General features: G+C 39.2%; 4 protein-coding genes across 8 annotated transcripts in view; all 4 read right to left on the reverse strand.

The window, feature by feature from the left end:
• Positions 1-6426, reverse strand: part of LOC141806393 (signal-induced proliferation-associated 1-like protein 1) — a 45718-nt gene extending 39292 nt beyond the window's left edge. For 3 of the 4 annotated variants that reach the window (XM_074691895.1, XM_074691893.1, XM_074691891.1), the window contains exon 1: positions 6234-6426. The gene's annotated coding sequence lies outside the window, so the exon portion shown is untranslated. Of the gene's footprint in view, positions 1-6108 lie in introns of all 4 variants that reach the window. The other variant, XM_074691892.1, reaches the window with a different exon arrangement.
• A 3239-nt stretch (positions 6427-9665) lies between these two features.
• gpx2 (glutathione peroxidase 2) lies at positions 9666-10836 on the reverse strand. Its single transcript, XM_074691984.1, has 2 exons — positions 10610-10836; positions 9666-10195 (listed from the first exon to the last, which is right to left on the reverse strand). The coding sequence occupies exons 1-2, from the start codon at positions 10829-10831 to the stop codon at positions 9842-9844; spliced, it is 576 nt and encodes a 191-aa protein (XP_074548085.1). The 5' UTR covers positions 10832-10836; the 3' UTR covers positions 9666-9841.
• An 848-nt stretch (positions 10837-11684) lies between these two features.
• On the reverse strand, positions 11685-18864 carry LOC141806879 (ras-related protein Rab-15-like). The gene is made up of 7 exons (XM_074692576.1): positions 18690-18864; positions 14629-14689; positions 14441-14501; positions 14239-14316; positions 13973-14062; positions 12388-12453; positions 11685-12290 (listed from the first exon to the last, which is right to left on the reverse strand). The coding sequence occupies exons 1-7, from the start codon at positions 18811-18813 to the stop codon at positions 12132-12134; spliced, it is 639 nt and encodes a 212-aa protein (XP_074548677.1). The 5' UTR covers positions 18814-18864; the 3' UTR covers positions 11685-12131.
• Positions 18865-19830: 966 nt separating this feature from the next.
• LOC141807016 (protein max-like) lies at positions 19831-26070 on the reverse strand. 2 transcript variants are annotated; one of them, XM_074692770.1, is made up of 4 exons: positions 25903-26070; positions 23719-23826; positions 21225-21348; positions 19831-21127 (listed from the first exon to the last, which is right to left on the reverse strand). In XM_074692770.1, the coding sequence occupies exons 1-4, from the start codon at positions 25936-25938 to the stop codon at positions 20943-20945; spliced, it is 453 nt and encodes a 150-aa protein (XP_074548871.1). In that variant the 5' UTR covers positions 25939-26070; the 3' UTR covers positions 19831-20942. The 2 variants fall into 2 exon arrangements, with proteins under 2 accessions (XP_074548871.1, XP_074548870.1); XM_074692769.1 differs by having other exon boundaries at positions 21225-21363.
• Positions 26071-27544: the final 1474 nt, after the last annotated feature.

Here is a 27544-nt window from a genome sequence, read left to right on the forward strand (position 1 = left end):
CAGAGGAAGCCTTTATTTCACAGTGGACTCATTCTTCCCCCTCAGCTTTACCCTGAGCGAAGCAGGAACTGGCAGGATGGAAATGGATTCCCTGCTCCCAAAGCAAAGGATGTGGAATTTAGGAGCAGTATAAGGAAGGAATTTTTGACTTTCAGTACAGGAAACGAAGCGCAACACAGACTAAAGCAAGAATGCTTTCAGTATTTTGAAGAATGTGCAGGAGAGAGAACCTCACGCAGTGTTTTGCTTTGCCTGCAGACCATGTTTTACTCCACATAAAAACAGGCTCCTGAAAGTAACAAAAACAGTTGTAAGCACGAGCAGGAATGAGGACCGGCTGAACAGACCTGTCTATGCATCGAGATCTGTTTTGAGCTCAGCCATGACCAAGCCCTCACGCATTCCTGCCTGCTTCTCAGATTTCTGTCCACAGGAGGGACAACAGCCTAAACCTCTGCATGTGAGTGTGTTATTTTTTTTGTATGTGGAATTATTTTCCACCGCTGCCCACATTAGCTCGGCATGGGGCACGGGGCCTGCAGCTCCACTTGATGTTTTGATTCTTCCCCGAGCACAGAGTTCTGTAATCCGCTCCAGGGAGAGTGAGCAGGCCAAACAGAGAGACAGTGTAGCGACTGGCAGACATGTCGAGACAATACCGAGCACGTCATGAGCGTGTGGCTGCAGAGAGATAGCCTGCAGCAACACATCATCAGCACAATCCCATATTTCATTACGGAAAGTTTTTTTTTTTTCCTAACTGAGGTGGTTGTTTGTCAAAGTGTTTTCGTTTTACTACATCATCGCACAACTTCTGTGCCGTGTCGTGCTATTTTGGGGCTTGTATGAGGTTTGATTGGAGCAAGAAGGGGGATTTCACAGTGTCTGATCTCTGCATGACTGTGGGTTCTGCCTGGGAGTTCAAAAGTTTGATGCAGGATAACAGAAACCAGTCACAGAGATGTTGCTTTAACTCTCAAGTGTGTGCACCTCTAGAATGAACCCCAAATGTAAGACAGGTGAGTCCAGATCTGAGACAAAGGAGCATTCTGCACCTGTGCCCAAACTGAACTCACGTAGTTTTAGTAAACTATAAAGAATCTTCCTCAGATAATTACAGGGTCGTGATTCCAGGGTCAAAATTCCCCAAACGTTGTGGCAGGTGGGGGAGAGAGGAGGGGAATTTTCCTTTGTCTGAAGGCATTTTCTCTGTGGCAGTGCACTGAAAAGGGATTACATCACCAGCATTGTAGCTTCCGAGCCCTCTGCCTTCATCCATTGGCCGATGTACGGCGGCCCGTCCGATCCACACAAAGAAAGAGCATTCCAACAGTTTAGCAAGCAGGAAGTGTGGACCCAGTATTCACACCTCATTACAGTCAAACTCATCGACCCTGTCAGTCACCGGCGAAAAAAGACAGTGGCACGGAAAAAAAGCGCCAGCAGACAAATTATCATCAAATCATTTGACTTGTGACGATGAGCTGACTAATACTGGACAGACACACCACTCATTTAAAACTCATGGAGCTTCCTCTTTTTATTGTGTCAAACCTCACACACACACATACACACACACACACAAATATATATGACTCATGTTCTGTCTGTCTGTCATAGAGGCATGGAGAACTTGGCCTTGTTGCTGACATTTCATGTTTGTGCTCCAGATCATCCAGGGACTTTACTGAAGGTCAGTTTAGTTTGTCCGCTAGTTGGTCCCCAGGGACAGGAAGAAGGAGGAGGCACAGGTTTACAAGCAGCCAGTCAGGACTGGCAGCACATTTCTTAAAGTTAGGATCAAGTAATTAACAGAAATATTTAACCTTTAAACTTGTCAAAGCACCAACGAAACAGAATTCCATAATGAAAAGCAGAGTGAGAATAGGCCTGTCACAATAACAAATTTTGCTAGACGATAATTTTCCAAAATAATATTGCCGATAAACAATATTATTGTCAATATTATTTTGATTTTTTTTTTCCATTTATTCATTGATGTAATTATGATAAATGGGATAATAAAGTGAGTACACCATATCAAAAGCAAGAAACTTTAATTTCTTAAGAGTATTTAACTGTAATTAAAAGGTCAGAATCTTTTAAATAAAATGAATTAAACAAAATATATTATAAATTTAACAAACAAGAAAGAGAAAAAAATACAATGAAAATGAAATGGACTCTCTTTCAGAAAAAAATACATGTCAATGAAAATAATAAATACTAATCAAAAACAATAAAACATAGACCCTGTCTCTAAAGAAAAAACCAAAACTACAAAAAAAACAACAACAATAAAAACTATAGCCTAAATAAAAGGGAGTTTATACAGTTCCTGAATTGTTTGTAACATGTACTTTTTCCCAGTCAATCCGTACTGTCTGTCAAACATTTTTGACATTTATGGCTTTCAACCGTATTGAAGGGCTGCATTTCTTTGGCGATGTAGCTGTCTTTGAGCCCCCACTATTTGGCGCTTTTATTTCTATTTACTTTGCAGACCAAAAGCCTCAGTAAGAGCGGATTGTCAAAGAATAGGGCTCCACTGCACCTCCCTCTTCTTCTTCGTCGCCACTATTTTCAAATAAATGCGACATATCAGCTCGTTGGTGTTCATGAGCTCACACTTTATTCATTCTGATAAAAACACAAAATATTCCCACACTGGGACTGTGGCAGGCGGCTTAAGAACCGTATCTTTCGTGCCATCACTCATATTAGCGTGTGTTTCCTCCTTACCCCTCAAGACGCTCGCTTCAGCTCTCTCAGTGTGTACGCGCGAGCAGCCCCATCACAAAAGATGCAAAAGACCGCATTTTTGACAGATGCTCACTCCGCTATAAATCCACTTAATCCGCTATAGAACCTATGCACCCCGATGTTAGGAACGATAGACGTAGTGAGCCATCTTCTCATTCAGCCTCTTTGGTCGAAAGTCAGTTTATCGAGGCTGGCAAACTCACCGAGGACATTTGTATTTATTGTTCGGTTAATCAATTTATTGATTATTGTGACAGGCCTAAGTGAGAACTTAAGAAGTTCATGGTATGATTGATAAGACACGTGCAAGAGGCAAAATAACTCGACCACCGAGTCACAGAATCCCAAAATAATAATAGTGACACATTTGGAAGGCTTATCTGTTTCTAGTCAGAAAAACACTATGGAGTACACAGCCACAGTGATATTTTGTCCCATCCATGGACTGTGTAATACATGGATGTAGTATCTATTATGTCACCTATTTGTTTCTGATGAAGCGTTTGAGCCAATCACCAGCAAGTGGTATGACGAAAAAGCTTGACACAACCTTCAATCAGGGTTTGGATGAGGTTAAGAGGCAGGTCTTTACCCCTGCCTGTCAGTTAAATGCACTACGTCCGTAAATGAGCAAAACTTACTTTTAGACATGCACTAATTGATCGGTGACGATTTCCTTAATTTGAGGGGATCGGTGATCGGCCCATCCTTACATATGAAACTGATCTTATGTACCTCCAGGAAGGTCTGACAGCCAGCCATTGTTGCTTTTTGCTCTGAGACCTAAAACTCAGGACACTCTTTTGGTTGTTTAAGTTAAAACATAAAGATTTTGTTGTTTCACAGGTATTGTTCAATGATTTTCAGTAAAATAAGACTGGAACATAGAAGGTATATGCTGTCAGTTATAAAAAATAGAAAATAAAAAACGGTACCAGCAGGTTGCTGTTTTTAGTTAACAGTGATCTGTGATTGACTAGAAAATTGCAATCGGTGCACCCCTACTTACATCTAATCACTTTAAAAATATCAAATTATTGTTTACAGTAATAGTTTTTACCGCTTCTGCACAGGCTTCATACTTTGAGACTGGATGTTGCCACTTGGCTCCAAATGGAAAGTGCCCTGTCAAATCCAAGTACTGGAAAATGTGGATGTAGTTTTGGTGACAACCCCCTTGGGTTCACAAAAAGGTGGTGAAGAAGCCCAACATTGGCAATTGCCACACAGAGCCAACTTCAGGTCTGTCTAGAAGAAGCGGTGGAGCTAAGGCAGGCTGAATCAATCTTGCTTACTGGCCTCAATCTCCTTATCTGTCAGTCAAATTAGCTGTGCTACGAATTAAGCCCAACTCTGAGTCTAATAAAACAAAAAGAAGAAAAGTAATTCCAATAAATCACCCTCCATGCTGTTTTTACAGCAAGAAATGTGCTTAAGACACCTAAATCACCATAAGCATGTTCAATTCTGATGCTTAAGTCTACATGGGTCTTCACTCTGGTCTCGTTTTTAAAAACTGGAGGTAGCCCTTTGGTCAAAACCGACCGGAAACACCAAATGCAATTCAAAACAACCTGGACATGTAAACTGTCAATTTAGAAATTAGCGATAGCCACTTAGGATAATTACAGATGACACATTCCAGAGTGGCAAACTCTAAAGCAGCACAACGCTCTTGTTGTTGTTGTCTTTCATCTTTGCTCAAGCTATCCCCAATGAGCCAACCCACAAGAAACAATAGAAACATGAGCTCAACTTAGCAACAGGAAGCAACCCTGTGTGAACGAGTAGGCACCTCAAAATGAGTCCACGACAAAATGATGACAGAAACAATTGTTATTGTTGTGTTAGATGATGCAAAGAAGTGGAAATAGAAGCACTGTCCTCTGGTAATGAGGCAAAAGGGGGGACCCTTAAGATTATAGGAAATGAGAGAAGCAATGTTTCCTTAAGGAAAGGAAACCAGTTTTAAAGTTGCATGCCATGCAGAGTATGAAACAAATACTTTGACTTTATTTGTCAGCTTTATGGATGGAACTATGGCCTTACAACAGTCTTCATAAATGAGACGTCTTGAGCCACAAAGGTGTTGTTCTCAGCAGTATGAAAGCAAAAGCAGACCTCTTGGCAGGCTGTGGCAGATTGTAACAGAGAGTGGATCCTTTCCTCATTGTTATATAAACCTGCTGCATTTGCATTAGATTAATTCTCCAGAATAAATCCAATCACAGAAAACAAGATGCATTCCAGTTTGAGTAATAGCTTCGATTTAGCGGCAAAGCTGAGATTAGACTCGCTAGTTTAAAAAATGGCAGTGCGGCTCTATGATCAGTCATGCCAGGTCAACTAAGCCTATCAAGAATGCTAAAAATCCTTGATCTCTGCCCAAAGCCAAACTCCAAAGCTTCCTTTAATTCACCTGACTCCTGCCAGGTTTTCCAATAAGCACTGCTGCAGGAGCAGGTTGCCATGAGCTAAGGGAGCCCTGGTTTGTCACAGTTGATATCATGTAAATATGCCAGTTTAGGACACAATCCTGCTTATGTTTGAACTTTGAACAGGTTGGCACTGCTTCCTGGCTGCTCCTGACTGTCTAAACAAATCTGTTTGCATTGTGTCCCTGCTTTGCCATATCTTATCCTATCATGCTGCCATGACTGGTGTGATCCATATGTGAAAACAATCTCTCAAACAGTCTGATAAATGAGCCACGAAGGATGACTGCGAGTTAGCTGGATGAATACTCAATGACTAGACACATTGTTGGACAGAATACATTCTAAAAGGCCTTTGATCAGACTGGACTCTGCATTCAAAGTGCAATCCGGTTGGTTTATTCTGATCAAAATGATGAACAGGCAATGAACTGGATTAACCAGAGCTCATAGGGCCAGGCAGATGTGACTCAAAGAAATCACCTGTCTGTGATCTCCCCTCGTTCGCAGGCTATACCAAAGTCACCTGGAAAAATAAACTGATTTTTCGGCGATTACACAAGGTGACATTCACACATTTAAGTTACATGTCATGGGATGGTGGTTATGATACCACCTGTGAATCTTATTCCTAAATCAGAGCTGGGAACAATGCCCTTGACATATAGCAACAACGACGCAGCGGCTAGATACATTTTGACAGCCCCATTGAATGTCGGGTAAAGTCGTTTTTTTCGTCTAACACCAACCCCATTAAGTAAAAAACAGTGGCATTCACTGCGTAGTGGCTCAACACAGCACCTTCACACAGCACAGAGATAAGCTTTGTCCACAGACAGCACACAGATGTGTATACACCTTTACCACGAGCTACACCCCACACAAAGCGAGCACTCCGTTTCCCACTCACCTTTCCTTCTTTCTCATACAAGCTTTCAGATGTCACACAACACCAAGCGGGGTTTCCTCCTTTTGTTTCAACTCAGGTCCAATAGCGAACTCCGACACACAAACTGCGCACCGCGTTTTCCTTACCTTCGCGGGAAACGTGTCTGCTCCGGTTCAAACCGAAAACGCTCCCGTGTCCTCTTCCGAAAGGCAACTTGGAAGTTTGATAGAAAGTTACGTGTTTGCCTGGCTGCGCTATGCAGCTGCTGGAGGGATGAGATCATTCAGGCAGACTCCCCTCGCTGGCTCTCTCTCTCTCCCTTTCCCTCTGCCCTCAGAGTCTCGCGAGAGAAGGGCAAACGTGGGGAAAGCAAACGTTTCCGTGGCAACAGTGCTCACCTGGAGGGGGGACGAGAAGGAGGGGGACGAGAAGAGGGTTCACTCTGTGTGGAGGTAGAAGCACACGAAGCTGAAACTCTCATTTAGGCTATTCTTGACATCTCCCTACTTTTTTATTTTGCCATTTTAAATTTTTCTCCCAAACTTTCAGGTTTAATCATTAAAACTTACCCCGAACACTGCCAGTGTAATCACTGGTTAAGGAAAACTAGCAACTTTTGAGGTACTACCATAAAAGATGGAAATAGTTAAGCAAATTTAAAGTGATTTCATATGCCTCCAAGTGAACTGAACATGAAGCTATGTTGTGCTTATGTTGTGTCTATGAGCCTGTTTTATTATCTTAAGCTAGTTATAAAAGCTACAGGGTGCTTTAACAAGGTAAATCTCGTTTCCTTACAGCATCGTGAAGCAAGCAGCTGTGTAACACTATCTATGATATTTCTGAACAACATAACAATGCAATGAGATCACTGACAATTTAAAATATCTATAAGATCAAGTCTTTACTTGTTTTTTACAGTTGGGGCAGATTTTTTAAAAATAGCAACCAGTTATAAGGAAACCCCCTTTCTCCCTTTGTCTTAACTTATCTATCGATTCACTTATCTGTTGATTTATTTGTTATTTTTTTTTAGGTATCATTGTTATTATTATTATTTATTTATTAGATATTTTTTTAGGTATTGTGTAACTATTTGTTTGTTTTTGTACTGGCAAGTAGTGCAACACTAAAATAATGATAAAAAAGCTTTCATCCATAATAATACTACTACTACTACTGTCTACTGGTAATGCACAGTTGGTATATATATACATGGTTATGAATACATGTAAATATATATGTTTTTTACAATTATTATCTGTTGAATGTAAAGGCATGATAGCCTATGTGTTAATTGTATGAACATGTGTGTGTGTGTGAAAGTGTACATATTATGATTACTGTCATTTAAATCCCCTTATTGCTGAGACTGCTAGAGATTAATTTTGGGGAAAAAAAGACCAATAAAACAGGATTGGACAAAAAAAAATAGGAAGCTGTGTAGCTTTGAGAGGAAGTGTATGTCTCAAATGTTAATCATAAAGAAAAATATGCTAAATTCTCTTGCACAGTCCTACACAAAGAGCTAAAACCAAAAATAACCTAAACCTAAAATATGGTCTTAAATAGAAGAGATAAGTGATGCAGAAGAAATCCCATGCTCATCACTCTTGGATTATGTCTTTGTTTCAAATGAGATATGGTTTGTTAGAATGATAGGACTACTGATTGCAAGCAATAAAATTGTAATCCATGTAATGACTATTACACAGGTCTCATGTGGATGAAAATATGTTTGTGTGAGGTTCACATGTTCATTCATTAAGCAAAATAATTGTATCGTGGTGATAACAATTACAGGTGCATCATATTTGTGAGGTCAGATAATCGGTTTAGAGGTGAACTTTGGTGCTGTGTTTTTAGATATGTAAAGTTAAAGGATAACCCAATGATATCTTGAGTTTACTAATTCCACATTTTTTGCAAATTATGCTTTTTTCAATTTGACAAATAAACGAGTAAACCCCATTTTGTTGCCTGTTTGAATACCCTTGAGAGGCAAATTAGCATTTTCCTTTTTTTCTCCAATCAGATGCAAGATTTGTCCAGAAACAATGGAGCACACATGCTGAGACCTTCAACAAAGCCACCCCACATTTGCACTTCAGTGACATTCAGAAATATAACTAGAAACCCAGTGGGAGCAACACTAAAGAAGAGTCTTCTTAGTAATGAGGTGGAAAATATTAAGCTTTTCTATTTAAGTCAGGCCTGGCTGTGTTATTTAAAAAAAAAAAAAAAAAACCTTTTAGATCTGCACTATGAAAGAAACTGTGTTCATATTGAATATACATTATCATCTATTCAGAAAGGGATGAGATGGACCTACAAGAAGGTCTAAATCATAATGTGCATTATAATCTTTCTAACCACAATGTGCTGGGTTGTTTCAACACATGACACCAATTTTTCATGACACTGCAGTGATCATGGTGTATTTTATTTAACATCTGAGGTAGGGTATGCATTGTTTCTGAGTGTTGAATCTGTGGCTCATTGCTCTTACATAAACAATCTTTGGTGGTGTTTTTCTGCAAGCTAAGTGAGTATGAGCAGTGCAAAGAGGGGGGAGGCTCCTGATTTTCCTCCACCAATATTTGCTTCTTCTAAATAGGAAACATTACTTACCTGGCTGTCTACTACAGATCAGCAGTCCTCATGGAGAAATATTAATCACACATCCTTATGTGTCATAACAACACAAACAGACAAATGTAATATTCAAAGATGCTGAGTCAGGTTATCTACAAACAGAAATAACAGTGTCAGGTGGCAGGGTGTTTCACTGTTGTCCCTGCAGCAACCTGCCAAACACATTAAGGCGCTGTCTGACCTGTGCACCCTGTGGCTCTGACATCATCATCAGCTGATGTGAATGTGAATTAGCAGCAGATGTGCAGAAAATCCGCTGCTAATCTGCAGGACCTTTCAAAAAGTGCGGACTGTGCATAGGAAATAAAAGCTGTGCAAGAGCTCATTAAAAGCAACAAGGTAAATACTTACCTGAAATCATTATTTAGAGCATGTCCTTAAGTGTCCCTATGGCAATAAAGCATTCCTGCAGTTTTATTTGGCAACTGGTATCAGCTTACGTGGAAATGTAGAAAATATCAACATACAAACACTGGATCAGCAGACTGGAGGATGCACAACACAGATGAATGGCTTATAAGTTATTTAAGTCAGTGTGTGGATAACATGCATCATGATTCCACTCCCTGAAATGTATTTCAATCCACATTAGTATGCCTACACAGATCTCATCCAACATGACAACAACTTTTTTTTAACCTTGCGTAAGAGGCATAAATCTTTCAAGCTGCTTATGGTTGAATTATAAACTACAGAGAGAAAAAAAAGGTTTTCAGGGTTTTATTCAAGAGCAAACATTGAGTGAGCGTGTGTGAGGAATGTTAATTCACAAAATCACGATGGAAGTCTGTTTAATCAAGTCAGCAGTGCCATCTGCTGGTCAGGATTGAGAATGATAGGAACAAAAAGACATGCAGAGTAAAAAGTGCAGTTTCTTTGATGTAACCCTAAAATTAATCTTTTAATTACACTGTTAAATTTCCTTCAAATATGTTGAATTCTTTCTTCCACTAGTCTTAAGCACTTATAAGGCCTCAGATAATATTCCCTCAGCTTTTCAGAATATCACCCTCATTAAATAAGGCTTAAAAGCGTGGAGGACAGCATATCAGCTTTGGGTGTGATGGATGAGAAGCTGTTAAAGAGACGGAGGTGATTCTTAGGTCTTTGTTAATCTCAGCAGTCTTTGAATGTCAGGCTCGATCTCAATGGTGGGGAATTTTTTGCTGTATCTTTTAAAGGGCTCTCCCTCAGGTCCGATGAGGAATTTCTCAAAGTTCCATGAGACATCTGTGCGGCAGATTGGACTCCAAACCAGAAACTTTGGGTCCTGCATGAGGGAGTGTGGGTCATCGTCAGGATAGGGGAGCTTGTCTTTAAGGTAGGCAAAGACTGGGTGTGTGTTTGTACCGTTGACATCGCACTTCTCAAAGATGGTGAAGTTTGGCTGATAGCCACCTCCTGGACGCACATGCTGCAGGGAATTCAGGATCTCACCATTGGAGCAGTTCTCCTACAATAACACAAGTATTCATTTACATATAAGATCATTTAAATGTGACTCCAGCATCACAGCAAGCTAAACAATGTAATCAAGCTGATTTTTCAATATCTTTGAGGTAAGTTTAATAAGAGGCACTCATCTGAGAGTCACATACAAGAGAAGGTTCTTTTCAGCTGCTAAGATAAAGGGTTAAAGCTAAAGATTGAGAAGCACTGAGCGATGAATGAGTATGTGCATCTATAGAGAACCAAATTTTTTACAACCAGATGAAAGTTTACTATGGTTCAAGTATTCTAAACTGAGCTGGTATTAGATTTTACATGTGTGGTTAAACATTATTAGTATATAAAGTATTCTAAATGTTGTGGCCTAGCTCAAGCCTGGTCTTTTAAGGTCTGCAGACAGAATCTTTGCTCTACTAACCTGATATCCAAACTGGTTGCAGGGAAAACCCAGGACCACAAACCGATGAGGGTACTTGCTCTGAAGCAGGTTTAGCTCATTGTAGTCCCGGGTGGTGGTACCTCAGAGTGAGGCCACATTCTCAATTAGGACAACCCGGCCCCTGAACACGTTAAAATCCACCGAGTCTCCCTCCAGTGTGGTGGCCCTTAGGTCGTAAAAGGTCTTGGCGATGAACGTCATCTTGCCTCCTGTGCTTCCACAATAAAAGTAGACAGGATCTCAACGTGTGGCTGTACCCTGCTGCTTGGTCATGTGACTCATTCGGTGCATAAAGCTGCCTTTCAGGGGTGTCAAATGGCTCTGCAAGAAACTGATCTACACCTGACATACAATACCCTTTAAGCAGTTCAGATGGATTGGTGACAACACAACTACATGAAGTGGTTTTGCATGGTTTCCTTTGGGATGCAATATTCTGTTCTTGGTAAACCCCAAAAAGGGATTTTTACTCCAAAAGTTGTTTATTCTTTAAAATGCTGTAACATCTGGTCATTATCCCGGCGTGATCATTAAAAACGTGGTTGTTTGGGAAACCGTGTTGATTGCAGTGCTTTTTTTATGGTACCTGTATGACATGTATCCAGTTTCTCTCTATTGTAGCTTTAACATGTTATCACCTGTCTTTCACAGCAGGTAATAAAAAATGAATGAACCAACTGTCTGAACTCTTTTAGGACCTCACTTCACTCTCGATCCAAATTTAGTGACTCAGCAAGGCACCAACGGCCAATAAACTAGTTTTAAGTACAGCATATATAATTTATTCACTCATCCATGGTCTGATTCAAACATTTATACGTTTCAATAATAAGACTATGATCACATTTTTATGGCACCTCAGTAAACCCAGAAACAATATTCTAAACTGCAGTCACATTTCTGGAGTGCATTGCAGACAGGAAGCAATGACAGTCACATTCATAAAAAAAAAAAACTGTACATATACATTCAGGCTTGAAAATAAATATGTACTCCATTCAGAAAGGTCAACTGACAAGGCACAACACTGTCTCTTCTGAGGAAATAAGTCCGTTGTGTAAATGAATCCACCCCTGCTCGGTTTGAGTTTCGAGGTGTGAATAATTCAACACCATCCTCAGGCGACCATTTTTAAGCATGTTTCTGTTTACAGCTTCATAAGAAATTTCTTCCTTATTCATGGTCTATATATTTAAAATCACTACATAAATATCTAAAGACTTTTTCATCCTAAAATGCAACAAATGGCAAACACTTAAACAGTTCAAGTGATGGTGATGATTTAAGCTCTGTTCACTTTGCCTTTGAAAGTGGTTCAATCACCAAGTAATAAAACTGCCCTCTGCTGGTTGCTGATGGTAACATTTACCAGAATGTCACTGTATTAACTTTGAAAAGTGAAACCAGTTGAGCACCTTCCCAGCCAATAGGGCATGGTGTGAGGAAAACTGACTCAAGTCACAGTGAGGAAAGAGGCTTTAGCACTGGGATGTGGCTTTTTTCAACACGCGCAGGTCTTTCTGGTGTTTTCATCAGGATCTTGACTGCCTTTCTCTGCCTCCAGAGCTGCCTTCTCCAGGTAATCATCCAGTGAACCCAACAGGTCGTCCACGTCTCTCATGTGAGCTTGCAGCACAAGTTCTGTTGCTCTTGTGAAGGACTGAAGGAAGGAGGAAGAGGAAGAACAAATAAACCATGGTTTAAAGCACAGCAGGGAGTTCCCTGACATGTTTGACTTGTTTGTGACAGTGTCCTACCTCACTGATGTTTTTGCTAGTGGAGGCACTGGTCTCAAAGAAGTCCATACCATAGGTTTCTGCTAGCTGCAAGACCCAAATGGATTTAAAATATAAAACAACTAAAGGCATCTCTTAAGATTTTTTGAGTTTTCTTTAAAAATAAACAGAGGGCAGACACAAAAAAGAGACACAAGTTAATCAATTTGTCTGTCAAATTGCTTTGCTTCTCATATTTTTTCCTTATATTCAATGACAGTAAATGGAAGGTATTATTATCATTGAGCATATTTAAGAAGGCTGGCTGAAGGCGTTTTTCAAATCAGTAATTCTTTCCTTAAACTTAGACACAGTTTTAGAGAAACACTTTATTTACTTTTGATGTCAGGTTGTATGAGGTACTTGCCAACAGTAAATGTATGACCCACAGGTGATCCCGGTCAGCTTAGCGCCTTTGTTTAGAAACCAGCCAGAAAACAGAAGCTGGGCCATTAGCTGCTGTAGATGGGCTCAGCTTTACCATGTCAGTTAGCACATTCCAAGAAACTCTCTACCAAACACTAATGGCAGCATAAGTGTATGCTGTGTTTTGAAATATTTTAGCACTTTAGTTTGTGTTCAGCCTTTTTGTGTTGCACTATTCATAGAGACAACACAAACATGTTCCCTTGCCTGCAGGGCACTGATCAGCAATCTGATCCAGTTCTTAAGAAAACAGCCGAGCCGACTGATGTCCCTGTGGGTGAGACACCTACAGCTGAGGTTCCTCATATAACCTCACACACCATCCTTTTAATACCACTCCTGACTCAACAATACATGCAGACATACTCAACCTACCTCCAACTGAAGAATAGGAATTTTTACTGAGGGTCCACCTGTCAGTGTTTTCTTTCTGTAGTAATTTCCATTCTATGATTTTGAGCTCAGTACAAGTTCTGTTTTGCTATCATGTTTTATTAGTACCAAGTACGATTTTTGCATCTGATTTTAATTGAATCTTATTTGACTGTTAATGTTTTCTTTGTGCATTATGTCATTCTTTGAGCCCTTGGTGCAACACATTCTGCTTTGTGGGACAGTAAAGTTCCTCTGACTCTGCATCTTCTTCAGCTTTAGCTCTGCTAGAAGTTTAGATCAACATGATAAAAACTTTCTGAACCTTTCTTTCCATTATGCTGGAGGCTTGTTTCTTCAGCCTAATGGTTTATATTGCTTTATTTATGATGAAAGCAAAACTCTCAATAAGAAAAAAATTTGTATCATCATCCTGGGAACAGTGTTGAATGCAAAGTAATATTTTTTTCCTAAATCAGTATTTTTGTGAAATTTGAAATAAGCTTGTGTGCTTGGTCAGCTTATTTGAGAAATGAATGTGTGAATCTTTTATCCCACCATGCACACAGTCTTACACTGAATGCTTCTAGATTTTGTGTAAATAACAAAAACAAAAAGAACTCCTGAAAGAATATTCCAGATTTCTGTTGTGAGAAATATGAGGCAAACTAATTGACTAAATATGCAGATGTAAGTTGTGTATCCTGAAGAAATATCGACTTAGCATATACAGAAACTTTTGAGCTTGCTCAATAGAATTCAAACAAACCTTGCTTCCTTGGTCTCTTGTAACCTCCCTGCTGGTCTCATCATCAGACTTATTTCCCACTAAAATCCTCTGCACCTTATCTGGGGCAAACTGCAAACACAACAAAATGAAGAGACAAGACAGAGAGCACAGAGATGAAGGACTTCATGTTCTTGTCACTCAAACAAAACCACAAGACTCATAAGGCTTAGAAGAAGTACAAATAATGGGTGACTCTGAAGGATGACAAGTGCAAGGGCGTGAAACACGAGTGCTTATTGACTTACTTCATCCACATCACTGGCCCACATTGCCAGGTGCTGAAAGGACAGTCTGTTTGTGATGTCATAGACAAAAACGATACCCTGGACAATAATTAAAAAAACAAAACAAAACAATGAAAGAATGAATGGTACAATGAAAGAATGAGTTGTGTATTGATAGATTAAAGTGCATTGATTCTTCAGATGGTTGATGTGAGGGGGTCACCTGTGCTCTCCGGTAGTACTGTTTGGTAATGGTCTTATAACGCTCCTGACCAGCTGTGTCCCTGCACGCAAACACACATCAGATGAACACATCATATCAGTAGAAAGGAATCATTTTTCATGTTTCCATTGTTTGCACATAAGCATGGTGTGAATTAAAAATATAAATACATGCATCACTTCACCTACCATATTTGTACCCGCACCTTGACTCCATCTATTTCTAGTGTTTTCATTTTGAAGTCAACTCCTTCATATAAAAAGACAAAATGAGAAACATTACAGAGAGAATCAGGTTACAACACGTGCTTTTATGAGCAGGGAACCTAATGAGCATAGCTCAACTGCTCCTGTCCCTAATGAACTGTTTTTCAAATGCCAGAGTGTTGACTTATCATCGGGGTCACCAACACGATGCTAGAGGTTGAATACGTTTCCTACCATCATTTTTGTGTCAATCTTTATTAATTATTGTGGAATATTTAACATTGAGCAGTGTCTTCACATAGTATTACTACTACTACTACAGTTATTGTTATTAAAAAAGTGATCAGTATAATTTTTTTGAGGAGGTTTGTATCAGACAAGTAGCCCTCCGTACCACTCTCTTCCCTTCACATAGTGTTTTACCTGGTAGTTTTCAGAAAAAGATGTCTTACCAGGCTGTCAAAAACAGCAGTGCATCACTTCAGACTGAGCTGGGACCATATCAATCCCAGGGCGAAAGAAACATTTAACCTCCATTATGATCCATGCTTCTTTATTTATTTATGTTTTGCTCTATAGTTTACTGACAAGATCAGTGCGACAAACACGTTCAATCATAAAAGGTAGGGTATTTTTTTCTGTTTCAACTGATCTTTGCTGAACAGTCCAGTACTAACCGTATCCATTAGCTTTGTTTTTTTTATGCCAAATACTGTAAACTAGAGCCCAACCGATTAATTGGTCGGGCCGATTAATCAACATCGGCCAAAATGTAGCCGATCATAAAAATTTTTTACTCTGCTGAGATTCTGTCGCTCCTGCGCCTGTGTGTTGGGCTGCACACTGCCCGAGTGCTCGGCCCCTCCATCCACCATTATCTAATGTAAGACTATAATACAGCGTTTTAACGTTGTGTAAGTTGCTCATTGTGTGTTTACAGTTTTGAATTTTTTTTCTACTTACTGTGTTTAAAGTTTGACTTATTTATTTATTATTGTGTTTACAGCTATTTTTTATTTAACATTGGTTAACACTACAGTTCTTATGTTGACAGTTTTATAATTAAAGTTCCTTGTTTTAATTTAATATTGTTCTGTCTCTGTCTTGAATAATTTGGGTATTATAATGACTTGTGTTCATATACAGTATATATCCTGTGTATATCAATGAATTTATTATATATCAGCTGATATATCGGATATCGGTCGATATATCGGATATCAGCTTTTTTTTTTGCCCCCACTATCGGTATCAGCTTCGGCCCCAAAAATCCCAAATTGGTCGGGCTCTACTGTAAACTGGTCTTATTCATTCTTTTATTATTATTTTTTTCAGTATTTAACTTTACGACTGTTATTTATACACAATTAATCTACTAATCCATTTCACAGAGATTTGAACTTTTACCGTCCTGGTGAGCCATAACAGTGTGACATTAGTCACTGTTCTTTAAGCAAAGTCTTCCAAAGATTAGATTCTGAACATATCTTTAATTAAATATTCTATTAAATCTTAAAATAAACAGATTCAAATCATAAGTGGAAAATCATCTAACACTGAAAAATCTATTGTTCATTCTTTTAAGAGATTACAAATTGTTAACACCATCAGCACATGGAGGAACCAGCGTGCTAACAACATTAGCAACGTTTCAAGCAGCCGTGGTCTGGCAGTGAAATGTTCGTTCAAATTCTTTATGTTGTAAACTGAACCATAATTACTTTTTTAATGTTTACACTGCTGTGTTACCACAACAGTAAGACTGTCACAGTGAAAAAGATTACACATGTGGTTAACAGACGATAGCTGGATTCGATTTAACTGTCTTTATTAGTCACCATGACAGAGCTGCAGTAAAATTCCTATTCCTTATGGCTTTTACAGGTGATATTCTTTGGTGCACCATGTATTTTAGGTTATTCATCCTTCAGTGTCATTCCTTTTTTAATAATGATTGAGCTGCACATTATTTCCATGAGATATTAAAATGGTAAGGTAATAAAGCACATGAGCTGGTGGCATAAACAACACTTCTGTTTCAGTCCCATCAACTGTGCAAGCCATGGCAGTGTGACAGTATTCATTCATCCATTCTTAATGCTGTTTCCTGTAAACATTGAGTTCTTTAAATGACATCTCAGTTGTGTATCAGTCTTTTAAAAGTTTTCTTTCCTGAATATAAAACTGTTTAAAAAAGCTCTTAAATAATTGAAATGATGATCAGTCCACTGAGTGATTTCCCAGAGATATGAACTTGTGACAGTTGCAGGATGCATGACTGAACTACGTTAACAATGTCTCTCTTCTATTCAGCTGTCCCTGAACGACTTGACCATGTGACAGTGAGATGCTCAGTTCTGTTATCATGCTACAAACTGTAAATCAGATCCATAAAATATTTATACTGTTATATAATCTTTTTATTCAATTCAATCTATCTCAATTAGAATCTTTTGAAAATATCTGGAAAACTGCAGCAGTTGTGTAATAAATATTGATTTTGTGTATGTTTCCTTGGGCATTACATTTTTCAAAGATAATGCAGCAAATTGCTAATAGTGTTAACAATGACTCTGTACTTTTTAACTGTACCAGAAAGCCAACAGTGATACACATTTTTGATGCTCCAGGCTACATACCTTAATCAACAGTAGTATTGTTTATACAGTAGTATTCTGTTTTCTTAAGCCTATCATCCTGACATAAACCATACCAAACCATACAAACTGTGGGTTGATTTTTTCAATAAGGACTTCCTCTATTTTCAAACAGCTTTTCAGTTAGAGTGTGAAAAATACACTCACAAATATAATTAAAAATGGCTCTGTTTTACTCAAGTGCCACAAGAAGTCATAACAGTGTGACTGTGAGATATTCATTTCTATTCTTTATGCACTTCACTGACATCGCATGCTTTAAAGGGTTGTATGGCGTTCTTTTCTGAAAGATCAAAGAAGCTGTTTACCCTCAAACAGTTCATTAAGAAGGAGAAGATTATCTATTCCATCATTAGTAATCTCCTGTTAACTTTTTAATGTTGTTAGCACATGACCTAATAGCATTAACAGAGGCTCTGCTCCTTTTCACAACTTAATAATTTTGATATGAGGGACTTGAAGTGATAATGAAAATATGCTTGACTCAGTCCGACTGGGTGTCCTCATCAGAGTAGAAAGAGGGGCCTGGTACAGAGATGGGAAGTATCACCGCTTTGTCAGAAATTCATGCACTCCTGAAAGAATGAATGGAGTGGCATAACAATCTTTCAATCACAGTTGCAATGAGAATTTATACAACGTGCACCGGGTCAAATATCTTTGATTAATCCCATAAAGCTTTCCCACAATGCAGCCTCACCTCAAAAACCTTCTGCCCTGAATAAAGCTCTCTTTTCAGCTCCAGTGCTTTCTTCAACAGTCACAACAAACCATACAGAACAACATGGAAGTATGTGCAGGCTGTTTTCTTTGTTAAAGTGGACAAAAGATCATTCTTTTGCTTTTAATCAGCCTCAGCACTTTCCCCTGTGTCGTTAGTGTATCTCAGAGGAAGGAAAGGAGCATAAGGATATGGAGCATTAACGAGCAGATCAATTCACAGGTTACAATTTTTAGACAAACAAGGGGGAAAAGATCAAACACGGTGTGCGTAAATGGAGATATTCCTGCTTTTGTTATCCCTCGCCAATGTTTAAATGACATATTTCTCAGACATTTAAAGCCTAGAGACACATCTCCGTTAAAAGGTAACACTTTACTTTGGCCTCTATTTGCAGAACTTACACAGTACCAACAGCTTTTTCAGTTACTTCCAAAGCTGTTATGACCTGAGGCACTTTGCACTAATCCTACCAGCTAAATAGGCCTGCTTCTGTTCTCTGAACAAGTGAAAACTCGGTAAATGTTTCATTTAAAAGTTGGAGCCATAACATTAAAGCTGGAGAAAGGCTTATCAATGGCATCAGCACGCCTCAATGAAAGGCTAACACAGACATGTGATGACTTTTTTTTGAAACGACACTGAAAACTTGTTGAATGACTTACCGATAGTGGAGATATGTGTAGGATTAAATTCACTCTCCGTGAACCTGCGCAGCATGCAGGTCTTCCCGACCCCCGAGTCTCCCAGCATGAGCAGCCTGACCAAAACGTCGTACTGTTTCGCCATGATAAAAAACTATAATATTGACAGGACCATGACTCTACCATTTAGCTGTGCTCGGTGATGTTCTCGAGCGCACTGGCGCTTTGAGCTGCCTTCAGGGACCCTCGGAAACTTCTGATTGTAGTGGAAAAACTTGTTAAACGACTTAAACTCTTAACAACTTGGATAATATCCCAAAGAAAGAAAGAGACGTGAGATTGCATATTAGAGTATTTCAGAAACTAATCCGTCTGTAAATTCTTCTTCGTAAATAAAGAACACTGTAGCTATATCAACATACCAATAAGCTTACCTTATCGGTAAAGAACACCATATACAATGCAACTCGTATCATCTTTTCTGATTTCCCCTGTCCGTGCCCTAACGCAGTCTTCAGCCTCTGTTAAATGCACAACAATATTTCAGTTTTGCACAGTTTAGTATGCCTAGTTAACGTCATTTTATTTCCTATGACCCTTAAAGGCAGCATCCAACCTGTATCCTTAAGAGGCTGCCTCGTAGCAGCAGGACAGCTGGGACACATCTCTGGGCTGACTCAAGTTCAATATTTAAACAAAGAAGGGTAAAGTAGTAGCTGGGTGATGAACGCTGAAGTAATTATACCAAATTGCTCAAAGATAACCCCTCCCATTTTACAACACTTTAATTAACAAGCGTTTACTCCTTTTATTTTATAATATACACCAATGTCCCACAGGTCCTTCGTAGCATTTACTTTATGTTATATATATATATATAGCATATGTTATAAACACTATGTATCAATACGCAGACCTTCCTGTCGGTGTTTTTATCGGTATTATTCATTTCAATAAAAATTATGTGTTTTTTTTTTTTTTAAATCACATTTCCAATATGGTCATGATAATACTTAAGAATTTACATCAGTATCTAATGACCCCAATTACTACTGTTGGAACTTCTGATCCAACAACAAATACAATATCATAATTAATTAATGATATACAAGAGCCACCATGCAATGTTATTAAAAACATGCCGAGCCACAAATACATCCCAAAAGGATAAAATAGTTTTATTTATAGTTTCATAATAAAGGTATGCCTCAACTTGCAAGACAACCGTTGGCAGTATGTACAACATACCTGTAATTTCCACGGAATGGAACAAACAAATATTGATTACGTACACACTAACTTCACCTCTGCAAAAAAAGAGAAAAAAAAAGAAAGATAAACATTCCCAGCACAGGCAAATATTTCAAGGGAAGGTTTTTCTTTGCAGAGCTGATACCATTTAAGAGTATACAGTGTTATATACTACACACTGAATAGGACTTTCATTAACAAAAATAAAAGGTCACTGTCCTTTGACTGCATTGTGTAACATTCAGTATCCATTAGGGAATTTTTTTTATACGCACAGTTCATCTGGTGATAATAAAAACAGAGGAGAAATAATCAGCTGAACCTGTGTTAAACCCACTGAAACAGCAGGTCAGCTTCTCCTTCCTCCTGTCTTCTCAGGGAAAATCTCAGGCCGAACAGAAAAGAGACCAGACTGCAGAGTTAAAAACCAATTTTGATGTGATACCATAAATATAAGGGTTCATTTCATTACACAAACATTTTCAGGAACAAAAACTTGAGCCACCTACACTGAACAAGGAAGGTTGCATTTTGCATTACAGACATTTTTCTCGAAAGCAACTTCACATTCTTTTGTGGAAAAGTATGAATATCACAAAGGTGAACTATCCCTAATTACACTTTTTGTCAAAGGTGGTAAAGCCTCACAAGTCCAACAAATGAAAAAAAAACTTTTTATTTTTGTAGCTTCAAGAAAGCCCCATAATATGTCATCTCCACATTTGATTATGAAAGCTTATTGTGGGGTTTGAAAAGCTTAAAGTCCTTCAAAACTGCAGAGCTGCCTCACTGTGGGAGTCTTAAAAGTTGTTGCTGGGCCACAAAAAGGAGTGACAGGATGCTTGCCAGGAGGAAAAGGAAAGGTAAAAGCATTTTATACATAAGAGCACCTCTCTCACACAGTCTCCACCTCGTCACCTGGACTGGTGTTAAAAGGAAGGACTGAGTGTGGACAGGTCGGAGGAGTCAGGATGGCTGGTGGGGCCCAAAGAGTCTGTTAGGAGAACCTGTCGAGGTCCCAGTTTAGCTGGCATCCATGCGCAGCTTCTTCCGGGTGGGCGGCTCGTCCGGCTCTGATTCAGAGCTGGAGTCGGAGCCACCATCAAAGGCGGACACCGCGCTCCCTTTACGGTTTGTGTACAAGCTGCTGTCAGAAGAGTAGTTTGTCTGGAGCTGAGTGTTCCCCTTGGCCTTCTCAAGAGCACGAACTACACGCATACACACAGAAAGACAGTAAATACAGTGGTAAATACTACTCTGTGTCGTAGAAAAAAAAACATTCTGTAGACCAAAGTTTCTGCTTACCCTGCTGCTCCAACAGTGCATTCTGTTTCTTCAGGTCATCGATGTCTTGCTGGTGGGTGTGGTTTTTTCGCCTCATGTACTGGATGTATTCTGTGGCTTTGTCTAGAATCTGTGCTCGGGAAGCCTGTTTGACAGAACTCTGTCAGCGGAGATTTCAGAGAGCATTGGGACAATGTAGCAGTTTCATATTTTACACAGAACATGCTATTCAGAGATCACAGGTTATATGCTCCACAGAGTTCTTAGTCCAGATTATAAACTGGTAAAAAATGTAAACGCTTATGCTGAATTCAATTTGTACTCAGGAGTCGGCATTTCCAAGTTCCGAGAGGGACCACCCAGCTGGAATGCCGTTCAGAGGTCAGAATTTCCGGCTCGTATGTCGGAAGCACCCACACGCCCCCATAGACTGTATAAAACATGGACAAAGCATCCACGATGTCACCCGTCTGCTCTTGAAACCATGAAATGAAGCCAAACCGCAGAAGCAACCATATTCGCTATGACGCCGGCTGTGAGTTTTTCTTCAAGCAGCTACAGGGCGCCCGGCAGTCACATGACCTGAGCTGTGTCTCCGATTGGTAAATCAAACGATCCTAATAACTTCTAAACCGTAGAGATAGAAAAAAAATCACTCACCGTACAGTGTGTGCTGATAGTGAAATCAGTGTTTTATACCAAAGCTGTTTTTTGAACTAGTCTGCAAATATGCTTTTTAATGCTGTAAAAGTCTGTTTTAATAGCTGGGTGTGTACGTGACTTCCGGTTTTTCTGCAGCCAGCCTCAAGAGGATACTCCACGAACGGCAACTTTTATCACTTTCGCATAGGCTTCATTTTAACTAATCGGATGTTGCCCCATTCACGACCCCTAGTAGGAAATTCCGAGTTCAGGGATAAACAGTAATTAAGCTCTTATTAGATTCACTTAAGTTTAGAATTTCTGACTAGTGTTTGTCCCAACAAATCAGCCATAAACATAGTATTATTCTATGTTTGTATACAGAAATATTAAGTTAAATGTTAAGTTTTTCTGACTTGGCAACTGGAACGCCCAACTCTGGGATGATGTCATTCCCACTCCGTACCTCCCAGTTCTGAGTACAAATGGAACGCAGCATTAGAGACGACAGCAACTTTTAATACATAAACTAACACTTTCATGTAGCAGATTGACCACAGAAAGAGGGGAAATACCTTTCCTCCTCTTTCTCCAGCTGAACCACATCGAGAATTGTGGAGATACAAGTTTCACCTTGGCAAACACATAGTATCCCACTCATACCATGAAAACAAAAACAGTGGTTTCTGAGATGTCTTTAGCTCAATTTATCATTCATCAGACACCAATTGATTTCTACAGTTTATGATGTTGGCCATGAATATATCGACTGAAACATTTCTCACTAGAAAAAATAACTTCCTGTGAACTGTACGGTTTAGTTTGAATGATTTTCTGACTACTTAAAGTGCCTGGAGTTACAAAGATTTTGCTCTTTATCCAGTATTAAAATGCTAAGCTGCTGAAAAGTTTTAAAGCTCTTTTTCAAAATACTATGACCATCTTATAAAGGTTCGCCTGTGGTTTATGTCAACTAGGGATGTCCAGAACAGCTATTTTAATACTGAGTATCTGCTGATACCAGGTTCTACTCCCAAATTTTAGCCAAGCTTAGCTAATAGACCAGCACATAGTTGTTGTTTCTTTGTTTCGTTGAACTCAGTCCAGCTAGCCTTGTTGTCTGTTTGACTTTCTCTGCCGTGCTGCTGTGAATGCGACTCTTGCAAGATTCACAATAGAGGCACCTTCTTGCTGGACAAAGAATATTCCAACTTAACTCAGCTTTCTAGTCTATTTTTCCCTTTTTGTCACTTATACACTGGATAACACTATTAACTGACCTGTATCAACTGAAACTTGAAAGTGGAATGATCAACCCAGTGTGCAGTGAGGCATCAGAGCTCTTCTGTTAAACTTACTGCAGTTACATTATGTTGTACATCCCTGACTATGTCGTCACTAACTTTGCTGTACAGCTCTGGTAAGGAGGTGTCTGACATGTTAGAGACAACAGGATGAACCATGGATCTACTCTTTTCCACAAAGATAGGCTGGTGGCCTTTATCCTCTCTCAAAGATATTTGTCTTTCCTTCTAAGTCTGGAGTTTGTTTCTTTCCTTTAGTGTATTTAGTCGCATGTGTAGATCAACAATCAACTTAAATGCTAATTACTAATCAATTCGAAAAGGCCCAGATCGGCTCTGATTCAAGACTTGTGACAATGATTCCCAGATATTGTGGAAACATCTATTCTGAAAGTGCAATATGACAGCTTTGCTGGGTCTTTTGGAAATTTCCCTCTTTCAAACTCATTAAAAGTCAATAACAGGTGTGTCGTGTGAGAAAGGTTACTGAGTCTTGACATTCATCTTAATATGAATGAAAAATTATTGAAGTATATATAAAGTAGAGAATAAGTATGTCTTGCTCTCACCTTCTCCCCTTGTAGTGCAGGCACAGAATCTCGTAAACCGTGGAAACTGTCTTTGATGTGGTCCCTGCGTTTGCGCTCCAGCGCATTGTGATGTGCTCGCTTGTCTGCCTGCAAAGAGAGAGAAAATAACTTAATTTACAACATGCACCAGATTAAAAAATAAAGAAGCTTTGAAAATGAAATAAAGGCAGGTCACATTTAAAGCTCACTCTTTCAACACTTAACAACCCAAACCTGTGTGAAGTACACTGTGTAGAAGGATAAGGTGTGTTTACAGAATCGTAACTGAACATGTTGTTTACTTTTTGTCACTTTGACAACAGTAGTAACCTCTTATGTTTACATGGACTTGTTTAGCACCTTGAGCCTGAAGCTAGATGCATTTACAAAAGGGTGTCTTTTAAAGATGAATGGCAAAGGCAGAGACAGGATGCAATCCAGGTTAATAATTTAAGGACAGGACAGAAAAACGCTTTTCCTGACTGGAGGCAAAATGTTCCCAATTGCGTTGTCAAATATAAATTGGATTAACAAGGACTCTGGCATACTGCGTTCTGACATGTTGAACCCTGTTAACTATGATAAACAAGCTACAGACACCTTTTAAAGAATTATCCATTACGGTCTGACATCAGTATAGTTCACACCGGGACACTATTGTCATCAAAATCCATCAATATACAATTGAGTAATTAAACATTAAATACTGTGCCGCTGTGCCGATAGCAGCACAGATTTAGTGCAGGTTAAGATTTTTCCATGGGTCAGCTATTTTCATGCCTTAAAGTAAATCAGTAGCTGTCACTAAGAAAATAGTTGCCACTTTATTTGTAATATATATACTTAATTTATCACTGTCCTAACGTGTAGGCTCAACAGGCCCAACAATGCAGAGTATGTTTCCAAAGCTGGAGATCCCAGCATAATCAAATGGGGGGAGGGGAATCCAAAGCCCCGACAAATATGTGACAGCTCGAGGATCTGACATTGTTACCGAAGCGAAGTGTTTTCAAACCATGCATCACATAATCGGTTAACGCAATACAGCTGGTCTGTACGTATTCTGGGACGCTGGTGATCATGTTAAAAACTGTTCAATGGTCCATATGAAATATAAGCATTTCATGCAACTGAAGTCTTAAAGCAGTGCAGGGTTGCTATTAAAGGGCATCATCTTTTAAAGGTTCAGGGGAGAGCAGGAAAACTCGACTGGACTCTTCTCGGATATAAAAAAAACATAAAACCCTCACACGACCGACTCTGATGTCCTAGTTGTACTGCGGTCAACTGAGCTGTCGCTTAGGTTGCTTGCGCATCCATTTCTGTCATTACGGCACCAGTACTTGAAGCGGTCAAAATGGACGTGTTTAGATCGAAGACTGTATTTTTGCAGGGATTATTGAACAGTAACAGATATAACATTATTGCAAACATACAGGAGACAAAAGGTGGGCGATTTAATCAGCGGCATACTCAAGGCTGTCGTGTCATGCAATGGTATAAAGGCTTAACTAGAAGTCAAAAGGATCAAGAGGAATACTGGGATATCATTGCCAGTACAAATTTATTACGCTTAACTCCCAACTGCTTTCGGATTTTTTTATGAACATTAGTGTATCAAGTCAAATTTCAGAATTAATAGTTATGTACCATATTTTTTTTTTTTGCTCTACTTATCACATCCTAGGTACCTCTTGCTACATAAACGAGTAACTAGCTATATAAACAGGCAACCCTACACACTTTAGGTAATTTAAAGTAATATTCCGTTTTTACAAAGGGAGAAATGGCTTTAATAAGATTATCATAATGTGCTGCTATCTCCCTTCATTCTTTTTGGTCGCTGTCAATTCCCGTAACGTAATTACTCGAGCTATTGCGCAACAGAATCTACACGGTTAATCGCCAAACACGTTTTTTTGCGAGCTACAGACAACTTCTACGTTATTACCCAATGTACCTCAATCATCTCTTTAAAGTAATAAACTTTCAGTAAAAAGCCTGTCAGCCAGCACTTCTAAAATAGCACTTCTCTGGGCTCACTTCCTATTTATCAGCTATGTTAGCCAAAAGACCCTGCTAGCTAGCTAGCAGAGTGAAGGCAGCGTAGGATGTCAGGAATGTTAAAGTTGCTGTTTGGCTCAAATCTGACTAGCTAATTCTAAAGGAAACTAAACCACATACATCGCTGTCGACTTCGATGTCATCGTTTTCACTCATTCTTCGGTAAAATGGTCTGAGAAAAGAAAACAAGCAGCTGTCAAAACAAAGTGCAGCGACAACTGGGGGCAAATGAAATGTAGCACAGGGCTTTGCTACAGCAGATACATGACGATCAACGCGTTCTCTACACGTGATTCGCCTACACATGGACGGGAAAACATTCACAGCGCAGGCGTAACAGAACGAGGCCTTGTGGGTAATAGAGTCATTTCCCAGACACTGTCCAGGTTTAATCTTCGGTGATTGGCTTCAATTTTAAACTACATTCCCCAGGAGCAAAGGGACTTGGACACGCCTACTAAAGTAAACCGTTATCTCCCACAAGAAGCAAACACAGCATCCTTTGGACCTCCAGCGTGTTCCCTCCAGTACATCATGATTTACATTTTTGTGTGCCTTTGCGAATATATTTCCATAATTAATTAAAATGCCACGATTAAATAAATGTCGTATTAAATATATTCATTAAGTCCGTGTTCATAGGGACGTGTTTCAGGAATAAAACATCCATGCACAGGATTCAGGGGATTCTAAGATGCAGAGGTTCAAATACTGTAGTTTCAGTGGATACTGGAGGCAGAGAGGTTAGAGACAATAACCAGGCTTCACTCAGCATATGATTATGAGGCCAGATGGTGGCCTAGCTCACATTGGCTGCCCTCCCCCACTCACCATTGCTGCATGCTTGCCTCTATAGGGTCTTTTAATAGTCACTGCAGCAAGCCATCACTGCCTACAAACCTACGAACAGATACAAGGATGAACATTAAAATCAAGAACTGGATATTTCTATCAAAATCAAGGCAAAGCTAAGTATTGGAAATGTCATACATTGCTGTAGGAGCTCACATGCACACTGTGATATCATAACACTCACAAACAAATCCCAAATGACTGCTTAAACCAGACTGAAGGGCCAAAACCAACCTCTTCAAACATGGTCAAAACACAGCTTACATCTCTCATAAGCGGGTGAACACCATCACTACTAATTGGTGAATTCAGCTTCTCTGTTATTGGAGGACTTGACATCAAAGCATCAAAATGGACATCTCAGTAAAGGCTGAGGTGTCACAAGTGTTTTAGCCCAAGGTAACTTTCTAAAATAGGAGTCTACAGTGTGGAAGTTACGATATGTTAAAGTAAAATATGATATAAAAAACTACAATCCAACACAACACAATATCAGCAATACAATATGATACCATATTATACCATATGATACAACAGCATGATACACAACACAACAATATGTTTGTATAAGACAGTATATAATATGACATAATATATTAGAATAAAATATTATTGAGTTAACATGGTATGATATCATATTACACCATAACATACAACATTTAACATGTTACTTTAGAAAACTATTTGGCCACACTTCTTTGCAAAAATGCTCCAAACGTATCTGATAGCGAGGGCGTCTTCTGTGCATGACCCTTTTCTGATCACTCCACAGATTTTCAGATGGATTCAGGTCAAGGCCCTGGCTGAGCAACGCTTTAATCTTCTTCTGGTGGGGCTGTTCTTTTGTTGACGTGGATGTATACTTTGGGTCATTTTCATGCTGAAAGATTAAGTTCTTCTTTATTTTCAA

The sequence above is a fragment of the Halichoeres trimaculatus genome, unplaced genomic scaffold (assembly GCF_033239565.1).
Source record: "Halichoeres trimaculatus isolate MK-OKI-2021-1 unplaced genomic scaffold, fHalTri1.1 fHalTri1_scaffold_17, whole genome shotgun sequence".
NCBI lineage: Eukaryota > Metazoa > Chordata > Actinopteri > Labriformes > Labridae > Halichoeres > Halichoeres trimaculatus.